The sequence below is a fragment of the Otolemur garnettii genome, unplaced genomic scaffold, assembly GCF_000181295.1.
Source record: "Otolemur garnettii isolate 467f Iridium unplaced genomic scaffold, OtoGar3 scaffold00230, whole genome shotgun sequence".
NCBI lineage: Eukaryota > Metazoa > Chordata > Mammalia > Primates > Galagidae > Otolemur > Otolemur garnettii.
The window spans coordinates 979,173-993,278 of NW_003852625.1; the positions used below are offsets into that span (position 1 = coordinate 979,173).

At 35.7% G+C, this 14,106-nt stretch overlaps 1 protein-coding gene across 2 annotated transcripts in view; it reads left to right on the top strand.

Annotated features, from left to right (window-relative positions):
* The window catches only part of HTR2C (5-hydroxytryptamine receptor 2C), a 185,584-nt gene extending 171,792 nt beyond the window's left edge, over positions 1-13,792 (top strand). The window contains exon 4 of one of the 2 annotated variants that reach the window (XM_003802053.1): positions 12,960-13,792. In XM_003802053.1, coding sequence (XP_003802101.1) covers positions 12,960-13,792 — 833 coding nt within the window. The remainder of the gene's footprint in view (positions 1-12,959) is intronic. The other variant, XM_012812885.1, reaches the window with a different exon arrangement.
* Positions 13,793-14,106: the final 314 nt, after the last annotated feature.

The window sequence follows — 14,106 nt, forward strand, 5'->3', positions numbered from 1 at the left end:
AGTACTTGGGTGACTTTAGTGCCTTTTAGTACTCAGGTGAAAGTACTTAGATAAAGGTACCTTTAAAAGTACTTAGGTAAAAGTACTTAGGTAAAAGGTACCTTTAAGTACCTTTTAGTACTTGGGTACCTTTGGTACTTAGGTGCCTTCAAGTACCTTTTAAGTACCTTTAAGTTCTTTAATGGCTCCTTTTTTTGCCACCTTCAATCATCTGTTAACTTTGTCCAGTTTATTATTCATTCAGATATTTTACCTTATACTTTAAAATTTTCCATTCATTTTTTATACTTTACATTTCTTTCCTGATAGTCAGTAGTTCTTCACTCATTAGGACCACATTTGCCTTCAAGTCATTGAACATCTTTTTAATATCTGCTATGAATTCCCTATCTCCTAATTTCAACATTAGCTAATATAAGGGTCTATTTTCATTGACTGCTTTTTTGTGATTTAGATATCAATTCCTTGTTCCTTAGCATATCTAGTATTATATTGCTTTATGCAAGACATTACAAAGAATGTGGAATATATAATTTTCTTTTAAAGAGTGTTGAGATCAGGGTGGCGCCTGTGGCTCAAAGGAATAGGGCACCTGCCCCATCTGCCAGAGGTGGTGGGTTCAAGCCCAGCTCTGGCCAAAAAAAAAAAAAAAAAAAAAAAAACTGAAAAAAAAAGAGTGCTGAGATTTAGGTTAGTGTGTGGTTGATTTACTGACTATTCTCCTTAATCACACTGACATTTAATTTGGGGCTTTATTATGGTACATCTTTTAAAGCTGTGTTCACTACTAAACATGGTCTTTCTTTTGTTTCAACTAAATCCTCAAGATGTTAATGAAATACTAATAAAGTCTCTTCATTCTAACTAGACCAGACTGCAACTTCTAGAACTTTGTAACTGCTAACATCTTTGTTCTGTTTTTGTATCCATAGCTTCCACTCTCTGCTATGAGTCTCACTTGTACATGGGCAACCTAGCCCTCAATGAGGTTCTTGGAGGGAACACTCACAAATACCTCTGAGTCTCCCTACCTATATAGCTCTCTCTTTTCCTATATCTTGCCCAGGAAGGTACAGACCCTTTGGTTATCTTCAAACACTGATCTTGGCCCACATTACTCAGTAGGATAGCCAACCTTGCGTGGGCTCCACTTCCCTCTGTTACAGTCAAGGAATTATCTCTAAGTAAAGAGAGGAAGAGGGATATAGGACTTGTGTTTCCTTTATAATAAAAATCACGGTTCTGTTCCATTTATTGACAAATGTTTGAAAAGAGTTGTTTCATATATTCTGTATAGTTTTATAGTTGTTTTTGTAGGATAGCAAGTCTGGAAATCTGTTGTGGCTGGAAAAATGGGTCCAATTTTTAAAAAATATTTTGTATCATTTTGCTTAAGTTTATTATTATTTGTATTGACCTTCAAGTTTACTTATCACTGATTCTACAGTTAATCCCATCCAATTTTTTAATACAATTTTTCAGTTTCAGAATGTCCTTTCTTCTTACATTTCCACATCAATCATAAAATGCCCATCTCTATAACCATCATATCTATCTTTTCTGGTAGGTTATTCAATAAATTCATGATAAAATCCTTGTCTATTAATTTTGAAATCTGAGTTATATATAAGTCTGTTTCTCTTGACCCATTTTCCTCTTCACTATGGGTTACATTATTCTTTTTCTTTGTATAAATTTTAATTTTGTGAATATGTTCTCATGGAAGAGTTGCTTTATGTTTTGGGTTTCTTTTTTTAGGGTGGGCTCCAGGTCTGCTTTTAGTCTTAGGGAAAATTCTTTAGTCCTAAGAAATAGGGCCTTCTCCAAAGGCAGGTTCTTTCTGAGACCAGTGAAAAGCCCAGGGTGTATATTAAGCCCTTCTAACTTGGTGTGATGTAAACTCCCCACTCTGTTTCCCCTGCAATAGAAAACAGTTAACACCTCTGCTAAACACTTTTAACCTCCCAAATGTTGTTGCTTCTTGTATTCCTGGGAGTCTTACACAGAGAGAATTCAGGTGTCAAAGAAGAATTTGAGGAGATTTTGTATAGAACTTGCAGGTTCTCACCATGCTGTGGCTCCTTTCTTTGATTGCACCCTTTAGGTCCCAGCCCTTCTGGGAATCCTTAATTCTTAGTTCTGACTCCTCAGTTCAGTGAAAGCTCAGCTTTATCCTAGAAATCTAACTACATGTTAGAGAATGCTTCAGGGAAAGGGACATTTAAATATGAACCTCAACTAACATGTTTCACATCTTTCAATGGCTGAGTCCTTTGCTTCTACCAATTTTTGCTCACATTCAAATATCTTCAAGTAGTTTTGTTGCTGTTTTTATCTCATTCAGAGTTTCTGATTGTTATTAGCAGAATGCTAGCCTTCTGTGAATTCCTTCACCATTGCTTTTTGTTTGATCGATTGATTTTTGAGACAGAGTCTCACTCAGTCACCTTGGGTAGAGTGCTGCAGTATCATCATAACTCACAGCAACCTCAAACTTATGGCCTCAAGAGATCATTTTTACCACAGCTTCCCTAGTAGTTGAGACTACAAATGCCTGCTACAATACCAATCTAATTTTTCTATTTTTAGTAGAGATTGGGTCTCGCTCTTGTTCTGGTTGGTCTCAAACTCCTGAACTCAAGCAATCCACCCTCCCCAACCTCCCAGAGACCTAGGATTACAGGAGTGAGGCACCACACATAGCCTTCTTCACCATTATTAAAAAATTAAAGTCTTGGGCAGCACCTGTGGCTCAATGAGTAGGGTACCTACCCCATATACTGAGGGTGGCAGGTTCAAACCCGGCCCTGGCCAAACTGCAACAAAACATAGCCAGGCATTGTGGCAGGTACCTGTAGTCCCAGCTACTCGGGAGGCTGAGGCAAGAAAATCACCTACCCCAGGAGTTGGACGTTGCTCTGAGCTGTGACACTACAGCACTCTGCAGAGGATGAAAAAGTGAGACTATGTCTCTAAAAAAAAAATAGTCTTTTCTTATAAGTTTTTATAATTTTTTACATCAAGAATTTAAGTCTGATTCTGATACCAGCTACTGAACCAAGATTATAAACTGAGAATTTGTTTATAAATTTTGGTGGTGAAAAAAATTTATAGCTTTATTTTATCTAACTAATAACTGAAATTTGAGACTTTCCTCAACTACAAATATAGGCAATTAATCAGAATAGTAATTTGCAGTGTCTATATAATTACCACCAATAGGAATCACAGATATTATAAATCACATTCAGATGTAGCACATACACACATATCCTGAAATATGATAGATGCTGCATACAATAGGGAAATCTCTGTGACTATAGAGACATATGACATATGATAGATGCTAATCACTATTTTAAAATTTTAGTGGTTATTGGACCTGTGACTAGATCTAGTTACCTACTGTGCTTATTAAAAATCACAAATAATACTGTTTCTAAAATTTATTTTTAACATTTTGATCATAATTTTCTTGCTTTGCAATCCCCTGCATGTCACATTATGCATTCAAAGACATTATTTTTTTCTTTTTTCTTTTTATTAAATCATAGCTGTGTACATTAATGCAATCATGGGGTACAGTGTGCTGTTTTTATATACAATTTGAAATATTTTCATCACACTGGTTAACATAGCCTTCAAGGCATTTTCTTAGTTATTGTGTTAAGACATTTATTTTCTACATTTAGTAAATTTCACATGTACCCTTGTAAGACATACCGTAGGTGTGGTCTCACCAAAAACATTATTTTAAGAAGAGGTCTATAGATACAAAAGAGCTTAGAACCCTTGCCTTAGATTCTTTTCTGATCCCTCTTTTCACAGAAGTTCTCCCTGGAAGATCATGACCTTGTAATTTCTCCTTATAAAAGAAAATTCTGTCCCCAACTCACCCATGTCTCCAGAATTTCAAACAACTATAGTCACAGAGATTTCCCTATTGTACCCCACAAGGACTTTAACTTAACACAAGCCAAACCAAGCCACCATTGTATTTCACCTATATTATGTTGCTTAATGACAATCTAATCTATCTAACAGCATGAACAAGAAACTTACAATTACTTATTTACTCTTCCCTCTTCCTCACAGGCCACATCTATGTAATCACAATGTACTGTCACTAGAACTCCTAAATATCTAAAAAATCTATCCATCCCCATTAATCCCCTCTACTCCACGCTTAATTGCGACTCTCTTCTTTCCCCTGCATAATAACCTCTCTCTTACCTGTTAGAATTGGAGGCACCTTCTGAGTGTTTACTCTCTGCTCAGGACCCAGGAATCCATCATTCTTCAGGATCTTACTTCATTGTGCATTGTATTTTTCTCCTATGTCTTCAAACTCTCTCTGCTGAATATTTTCCCAGTAGCATATGAGTGTTCAATTGTCTGACTTTAATAAGAAAAGCTCATATGGTGGTGCCTGTGCCTCTAGGAGTAGGGCACTGGCCCTATATATACCAGAGGTGGCAAATTCAAACCGGGCCTGGCCAGAAAGTGAAAAAAAAAAAAAAAAAACTCATATTCACACCTATCTATCTGCGTTCACTTGCTGTATTTCTTAGTGCTTCACGAAATCAACAAATATCCAGTTAAATTACCTTGTGTGGAGAGTTAACAATTCTGCTAATTTTGCCATCCAATATTTAACTCTTATCTCTGCCCCCCTCACTTTTCTGTATAGGACTAGATAATTTCTGCCACCCATTCATGCCATCAATTCTTCTAAATGAAAAGAATACCCATTCTTCTGTCCTAGTGTAATTTTTCTAATTGTCTCTCGCTTTGCCTCCTCAGGGACATTTATTCATCATTTGTTACCATTTTTTCTGTATTTTTAAGCTGTTCTCCTCCACTAGCTTCCACCTTTAAGGAGTAAGCTCTTTATTGCACCTTAAAGGTAAACTTTCTTCAGTCTTTATTAGCTTGTGGATGAAATGTGATCATCTGTCAGTGCTACCTAAAATTTTAATTCCTCATGCCCTCAGCCATATGGTATTTGAATATCAGGACCTCTCTCACCCACAGATTCCTACCCCAGTATATTTTACAATCCCTGGGCATTGTCAGCTCATGGACTATCTTCTCATGCTTTCCTGCTTAAAGTCTTCCAATTTTAGATCAAATTCCCTCAAAGTTATTTAAGGACTTCCCCTGGGCACTACTGCTGCCTTAGCTGTCCTTTATTCACACATGTCTGTGTTCTTATCCTTCCCAAAGCTAAAAATCCTAGAGGGTCAAAGTTGAGTCTGAATTCCTTGAATTCTCACTGTACCAACATCATACTGATTCAGTTATTACAGCATTCAAAATTATTTTCTCTCCAACTCTCAGTCACACTTTATCACCTAAGAACTCCTTGTCTGTTTTGTTTTCTGTATTCTTTTTTGAAAATGACTTCCTCATCTTCTGGCATCAACATTCATGTTCAAAGGACTCACCTATGACTCCATGAGGCATGGGACCACTTGTGTCAGCCTGATTGTTGTATGGTCCTCCTAGATGTCCCTGAAAATATATTCCTTTCCATGCAAAACAACTCATGGAAATGGATACTTCTGAGTTACCCTTACATAGTAACAATAATTTTCCTATGTTTTCATTTTGATATTGGGGTAGCTACTCTAGAAAAGTTATTCTATGAGCTCTTTTGTATCACCACACATTTCTTGGCAGTCTGTTTCCTGTCTTCACTTCACTCTATTTGTTCCGTCTATAATCACCAATGTCCTCCTCATTTTCAAAGACTAAGGAAATGCTTCAGTTTCTAGATCTCTCTGTGCCATTTCAAACTGTTGAGGTTTCTTTGTTCAGTACACTCCCTCCCTTTGGCTGTTATGACATAATTTTTCATTGATGCAAAGTTATTGTCATGCTTCTGACATCCATTTTGCAAATTTTGCTGCTGGTGGTTTTAATCTTCCCAGAAGACATCCAAAGAAGTTTTTCAGACTAGGTTCACACATGTGCTGCAATGACAACTATTTAATGACTGCTATCTGGCCAACAAAAATTATAAAACCATCTGATAACTAGATTCTACAGAGAACTCAAACTAATCAATAGGAAAAGAATAAATAACCCCATTTCTATGTGGTCAAGAGACTTGAACAGAAACTTCTCTGATGAAGACAGGCACATGGCCTACAAACACATGAAAAATGCTCATCATCCCTAATCATCAGAGAAACGCAAATCATAACCACTTGAGATATCATCTAACTCCAGTAAGATTATCCCACATAACAAAATCCCAAAACTACAGATGTTGGCATGGAGTGGAAAAAGGGGAATACTTCTGCACTGCTGGTGGGAATGCAAGCTAATATGACCATTTTGGAAAGAAGTTTGGAGAATACTCAAGGAACTAAAAGTAGACCTACTGTTCAATCTTGCAATTCCTCTAGAAGGTACATACCCAGATGATCAAAAATTATTTTACAACAAAGATATTTTCACCAGAATGTTTACCACAGCCCAATTCATAATATCCAAGACATGAAAACAGCCCAAGTGCCCATTGACCCATGAATAGATTAACAATTATAGTATATGTACACCATGGAATACTATGCAGCCCTAAAAAAGATGGAGACTTCACATCTTTATGCTTACTTGGATGGAGCTGGAACATATTCTTAGTAAAGTATCTCGAGAATGCGGGGGAAAGTATCTAATGTACTCAGTAGTGCTATGAAATCAATATATTATCACCTATATATTCACATGAATGGAGAACATAACTATAGTCCAGAAAGTAGAAGGGAAGAGCAGAGAGAGGGGAAGGGAGGGGGGATATGGGATGAGGGAGGGCATTTGGGGGGACCTCATCTAATGTGCATGCAATGGTACATTTCAAAACTATTAAGAAATGACTATAATTGTGATGGATGTGTTACTTAGTTCAATGTAAGCATTTCACATTGTATATCAAAGTAGTACACTGAACCCCATAAATGCATCAGTGTGCAAATTTATGATTTAATGAAAAATAATAAAAATAAAATTGTTAGTAATGTAAATCCGTAAAAAGGTATAAATAAAAAAATGAAAACAGGTGAAAAATTATAAGATCCTGTTGGTTATAAGAAGTGTCACAATTTCAAAAACTGTGGTATATGTATACCATGGAATACTGTTCAGCCATAAAAAATGGATGGAGACTTTACATTTTGTATTTACCTGAATGGAGCTAAAACATATTATTCTTGATAAAGTATCACAAGAATGGAAAAACAAGTATCCAATGTACTCGATACTAATATGAAACCAACATATAAACAACTAAAGCCCTCATGAAACAAAAACACAAGTATATTCTAGTAAGGGGGAGGGAAGGAAGGGAAAGAAGAAGGGAGAGAAAGGAGGGTGATTGGCAAGTTCTCATCTAATGTGCACAACGTAAAGGTCTTCAACACACCCCTGGACTCAACTACAACTTCAACTCTATTTTAGAAATGAAAACAATGCAACCTAAACATTTGTACCCTCATATTAATCTGGAATTAAAATAAATAAATAAATAAAAGCTAAAGGCCTGTCAAAGGCACAGCTTGTTCAACTTGCTGATGAACCTACAGAAAAAGCTGATGAACCAATGGAACATTAAGTGATAAACCACTCTATATGTGTATTATCAAATATCTAAAAATGCAGGACACATACTGATGACAATAATCTATACTTTGAACCAAAATTTGGAGGATAGTAGAATGGTATGTTTTAGGAATTAGTCCCACAGGTAAGTTTTTTCCAAACAACCTCATTGATGCTATAATGGGGTACATTTTTCTTTGAGAGAGTCTATGTAATCATTTTCTAGAAAGTGTAGGTGTCTCATACTAATGTTTTTATATGAAAAAAATAGTGTCTTTGCAATTTTAAAGAAAACTGTGAAATAAAATTGTTTCACCTCAAAAAAAAAAAAAAAAGCTAAAGGTGATGTGGATCTTAGAATCATTGCCATATTGCATTATTACCTTAAGGTTTGAAGAGAACTCATCTGTGTTGCTTGAACTCAAGGCTCTCAGAAATAATATAAATGTCTTTTTATATTCTCTGACCTTACTTACCTTCTTTGCAGTAAAAGAACCTTACCAAGAAATGAGCTTTTATGAGGGTGAAATGAGATAATGCATGTGAAGTATGTAATGCAGTTAAAGCACCAGAGTCAGTAAGAACTCAGAATAAGCATTCAATAAATGATAGGTAGTAGCAGTAACAGTAGCAGTAGTAGTCATAGTGTTGTAGAGTTAACACATATTTTCCATAAAATAACAGAAGTAATACATGATAATTTTTATTATTATTAAGTCTTTCATACTATACATGATATTTTTAAGAAAACTTAAAATTACTGAATTCAATTGTTTCTAAAATGTGAAAATAAGACTCTAAGTTTACTGAAGGTACTTTTCCCTCTCGGAGTTTAAGTAAACTTAACATATAATGACTACTTTTCAGGGTTTTACAAGAACTGAACAAGATAATGCATGAGAAATATTTGATTGTTTATTAGTTGAAGTAGTACCTAAGATTTGCAGCAGCACGTGAATTATAACTTGTCTTTGTTGTTTCTAAAATTAAGGAAAATGATATAAATTTATTGACGTTAATCTCAGAAAGATTAAGTCATTCCATCTAATGATTTCTTGTATGTTTTTTGTCTGGATTGACTAAAATAATATAGAAAGTATGCAGCAATTATAAAATACTTGTCTAAGTGTGTGCAATATAAGAAAACCTGAGCAAAACGTATTTATTATTATTTTAGTTGTCATTAGTATATGATATTGTCAATCTTAGTTCATTTCTGCTTTTCCTCTTTGGCTAAATCAAGGATTTCAAAAATATCAAAGATTTCCTTTAAATTTGGTAAACTTACTTAATTTTTCTGATGTTAACTTCTTCAAATAACTGTACCTTTTAGAATTTCTATGAAAATGAATGAGACGATGCCTTTCCAATGTTTTGTTGCTAGTATCACTGTTATTTATATTTATCTGACATTGTAATACTACATGAATTACTATTGGTTGAATTAAAAATGCTAAGAAAGACTTTACACATTTGCTGAACTTAACTCTTCAGAGCTTAAATAACTTCATCCATTAACAAGGACAGCAGTTCTCAAACTCTTTTGTGTCAGGACCCCTTTATACTCTTCAAAATAATTGAGTTCCAGAAAGAGATTTTGTTTGTGTGGGTTATATCTATTATGGCATAAAAAATTAAAAAGAGAAAATGGTTAAAATATTTATTAATCCTTCTCTTTTAAATAGTTGTACAAGTCTATTTAATGTTAACATTAAAGTATGTTTATATGAAAATTATAATTTTGAAAAGTCAGAGAAAGCAGGCACCAATTTACAGTTTTGGAAATCTCTTTTAATGTCTTATTTGATAGAAATATAACTGGGTTCTCATATTTGTATTCACATTCAAACTGTTGTGATACATTGTTTTCTTCATAAAACACAGTTAGAAAGACAAAGAGAAAAGGGAAACTAGCAAGTTCTTTAAAAGAATCTCAGAAGCTCCCTCCCAAGGTCCTTGAACTATGCTTTGAGAACTGCTGATTCTTATACTTCTAATTTACTGACAGCCTGTGCAAGATATGTAATTATTAATTCTACTTCTATGGTTATTGTTTGTAATTTCCTGATATTGTCCAAAGAATGTGAACAACCTCATGTTCTGTTGACTGCATTCATGGCTTCTAGAAACAAAAGAAAACTATTGGTGGTACAGATTTGGTAAGGTGGTTAACCCACTTCACCAAATAATACCTGTCTAACAGAGATTTTAACCAAATTGAATGTCAGTAATGTGCATGGCTCGGTGACAGCCTCAATTAATGGCAGCTATTAGAATCGCCCTTTCCTCAATGTATACAAAATTATACAAATGGATTCTAGAGATAAAATTGGCTTCACATATCCAATAACAGCCTCAGTTCATCGACAATGACTCTGTTACCTTCTCTTGTCCTTTGATTAGGCCCACTTTTAGGCCCAAGAGTCCCTTAGAAAAGTGCATAAATCTTTATAAGAAACAAGCTAACACTACTTTAAAGCAGGGCTATGAGTAATGCCAACTGCCACTGATCTTTTAGACAGTGTATGAGGCCTTCCTCAGAGACTTCAAGTGTCTCTAGCAATACCTAGAAGATTGTGCAGCATTTCCTGGGGGAACTTGAATCTCCCCATCTAGGTAAATGTACCCCAGTTAGGATGCAACCAGAATGATGGAAGATTTCTCAGACTAAATCTGGGCCTCAGGCTGTAGTTCCCTCAGGCAGATCCTAGGGGTGGAGGACTGGAAATTGGAGGGGGTGCATCTCTCCTCCACCCTCTGTTTCTCTTGCTGTAGGAACCCGAGAAGGTATAGTAGTTTTCTACCAATATTTTGGTGGAAAATTATGAATGAGTGTTCCTATTCAGGGATCCAATCATTTTTACTCCAGAAGGAATCACTCTCAAAGTTAGCAGTGCTCACCAAATCTAGGAGACTTTATCTGAGATCTAATGGTGTTGTTATTGTCTGTTTCAGAAGGGACTTCCATGTCTTCCTTTCTTTTTTTTAATTAAAAGAAAGACTATCAAACTTTCTATAGTAGAGACTTTCAAAAATTACAAAAGCAGAATCATAAAATAGAGACCCAAGTACTCATCATCCAGCTCCAAGATTTATTAGTTTATGAAGTATCTTATTTAATTCATACTCCCATCCAATTCTCACTCCCAAATTATATTATTTTGAAATAACTTCAGATCTCATAATAGTTCATTTATAACTATTTCAGTATTCATATCAAAAGGTTAAGACTTATCTTTCCATATAACTGCATATCAACATCTCACTTAGAAATGAATGAGTAATAATTGATTAATATCATCGTATGACCCATCATACATTGTTCAAATTTCCAATTGTGTCATGAATGTTTTTTAAAATTTCTTTGTTTCCCTGAAGATCCTAAGAAAGTCCATATTTCATAATTACTTGGTAGGTCATTGAAGTCTTTCGTAATGTATAGATTATCCCTCTAACTTTTTCTCTTGTAATTTTTTTAAATAATCCCTTCTCTCTTTTTGTAATACCATATTACCTTTCTTAACTCTAGAAAACTTCCCAAAGCCTAAACCTTCACTAAAACATTTCATTAAGGGTAAGGAAATATTGACTTCTTTCAGGCAAGCGTGATCTGTACTCTTGCTACTGATTATCTTACATTTATGACTTTTTGAATAAAGATTCTAACAATACAATCTGGCAGCTTTCTTAGCTCCCTTTTTGTAAATCTGAAGAAATAGAACTTGTGTGGTTTTGCTGTACTCTATAATCCCAAATTCCTGTTGAAGTTCCCCCAAGCATTTTATCAAATCTGGTGAAAAATTACCTTCTCTCTTCCTCTTCAGAATGCAAAGGTCACTTTGCTAGAATCCAGCAATGAATTACTTGAGGAGATTTTCTGTTTGCAGTGTGTCCTGCTTTTCACAGACTTTCCTACTTTCGTGCCCAGGTTCAAAGTTGTAGGCAAACATGGACCCAAAGGAGTCCTGTCACATATGTTGCTGCTTCTCATCCTGTCACCTGGTCTCCTACTCTAGAAAAAGGCCAATAATTTTAGAAATTCAGTGTCTGAGGAAGAAGGATTACAGATCACTTTCCAAATTCTCTCTTCCTGGCATCTTCCCAGAGATTAAACAATCAACATCCTCAACAAGCCCTCACAAAGAAACATTGATCATATTTTTCCCTTTTGATCTTTCAGCCAAAGATCAGTCTCTATATCTGACTACAGATGTTGGTTTATCATAGTTCCTTGTGTGTTCCCTAGAGTCAACAATGATCTCTATGAACATACTTCTATCTCTTCTCATGGTTCATGATGTAGGCACCCACTAGCCAAGCATTCCTGATAATCTCTGAGAGAATCACACAAGTGCAGTCTCAATTTCCCAGACTTCAAATTCCTATAGATGCAAGAGAGGATAAATTAACATTAAAATTTGAATTTCCCTTTCAAGTTATCTCTGCTTATTGATGGAGGACCTCTTCCAGATCTACTATACTTATTTCTGAAAGTTTCTAGGATTCCTACTTATACTTGGACACAAGACCATCTTCTCTTCTCACCTTTTTGTGGTTTATTTTCTGCCTGTGAACATGTTTATTGAAGGAAGTGCTTCCCTGGAAGACTACCTCTCAATATTTTTAAAAACAGAAAAGCCCCAAATTCCACACAAATGGGAAGTCTGCATTTCTCCCAACTCTGCACTTCACTCTATCTTGACTTTGAAATGATATTTATTATGCCTAGAGACTCAAAAGCAATAAAATAACAATCCTTGCTAAAAAAAAGAACCCTTTCAATTTCTACTCACACCTAGTAGATATTTCTGCATAATGACCAGAATGAGCCTAGGCAACGCTGATAGGCTATTATAGGTGCTATACATATTAATTATTTTTGAATTTGGAAGGTGTTATGGCTTTATTAAAAGCCTTTTAAAAAAAAGGACTGATTGGCTTTATTAATGTCATTGAATACAGATGTGAATTCCTTGATTAACTCAACATATATGTATTGAGTGCCTTCTATGAAGCAGGACAGTTCTCAGAACTGAAAACACAACAAAATGGACCCAACTCACTCTTAGATACAACCAAGTCTCGAATAGTTTATTTCAATAATGGCAATTCCATGCCTTCTACAGAAATTTGCAGAGAAGGCATTCCTAACTTGAAAAAAAAAGCCCTCATTTTCTAACATCCTCCTGGTAGTCTTTCATGTGACTATCAATTAATTACTCTGTGAATAGCTCTCAACAAACATCAGGTCTAAATTTTCTTTGGTAAGAAGCACGACTGTGTGTCGCTGCTGCATAGATCTGTTCAATCCTTCCATCTGCTGGACCAACATCGTACCTTCTTTTTCATTTCTTTAGGTGTCTCAGTTCCTATCCCTGTGCTAGGACTGAGGAACGAAGACAAGGTGTTCGTGAACAACACGACGTGCGTGCTCAACGAGCCAAATTTCGTTCTCGTTGGGTCCTTCGTAGCATTCTTCATACCGCTGACGATTATGGTGATCACGTACTTCCTGACAATCTACGTTCTTCGCCGACAAGCTCTGATGTTACTACAAGGCCGCACCGAGGATCTTCCGGGACCTTTAAGTCTGGACTTTCTGAAATGCTGCAAGAGGAATTCCGCTGACGAAGAAAACTCTGCCAACCCCAATCAAGACCAGAACGCCGCGCGCGGAAGAAAGAAGAAGGAGAAACGTCCGAGGGGCACCATGCAGGCTATCAACAACGAAAGGAAAGCGTCGAAAGTCCTTGGCATTGTTTTCTTTGTGTTTCTGATAATGTGGTGTCCGTTTTTCATAACGAATATTCTGTCTGTTCTTTGTGAAAAATCTTGTAATCAAAAGCTTATGGAGAAATTGTTGAATGTGTTTGTGTGGATTGGTTACGTATGCTCCGGAATCAATCCTCTGGTGTATACGCTATTTAATAAAGTGTATCGCCGGGCTTTTTCTAACTATTTGCGCTGTAATTATAAAGCTAAGAAAAAGCCTCCTATCAGGCAAATTCCAAGAGTCGCTGCCACTGCTTTATCTGGGAGGGAGCTTAATGTTCATGTTTATCGGCATACCAATGAACCGGCGATTAAGAAAGTTGATGACAATGAGCCGGGTATAGAGATGCAAGTTGAAAATTTGGAGCTCCCAGTAAATCCCTCTAATGTGGTTAGCGAAAGAATAAGTAGCGTATAACACCAGGAAACAAACACATTCTTTTCCTACATAAAGCATATGTAGGAAAACTTTCTCCTTTCTTATGTCGGTCATAACAATGTAAATATTGCTGTCTGAAAGTGTATATGTATATAGCTTTGCAACTCTGTACTTTACAATCATGCACACAATAGTGAGATTTACGGTTCTATATTTACTGTTTATAATAGATGGAGAATAACTTATTTGTTTTGATTCTTTGATGAATGATATGTTTATTGTTTTGTCCGCCCTCCCCTCCTTCCTCTCTTCTCTTCTTTCCTTCCTTCCTATCTCTCTTTCTCTTGTGAGTA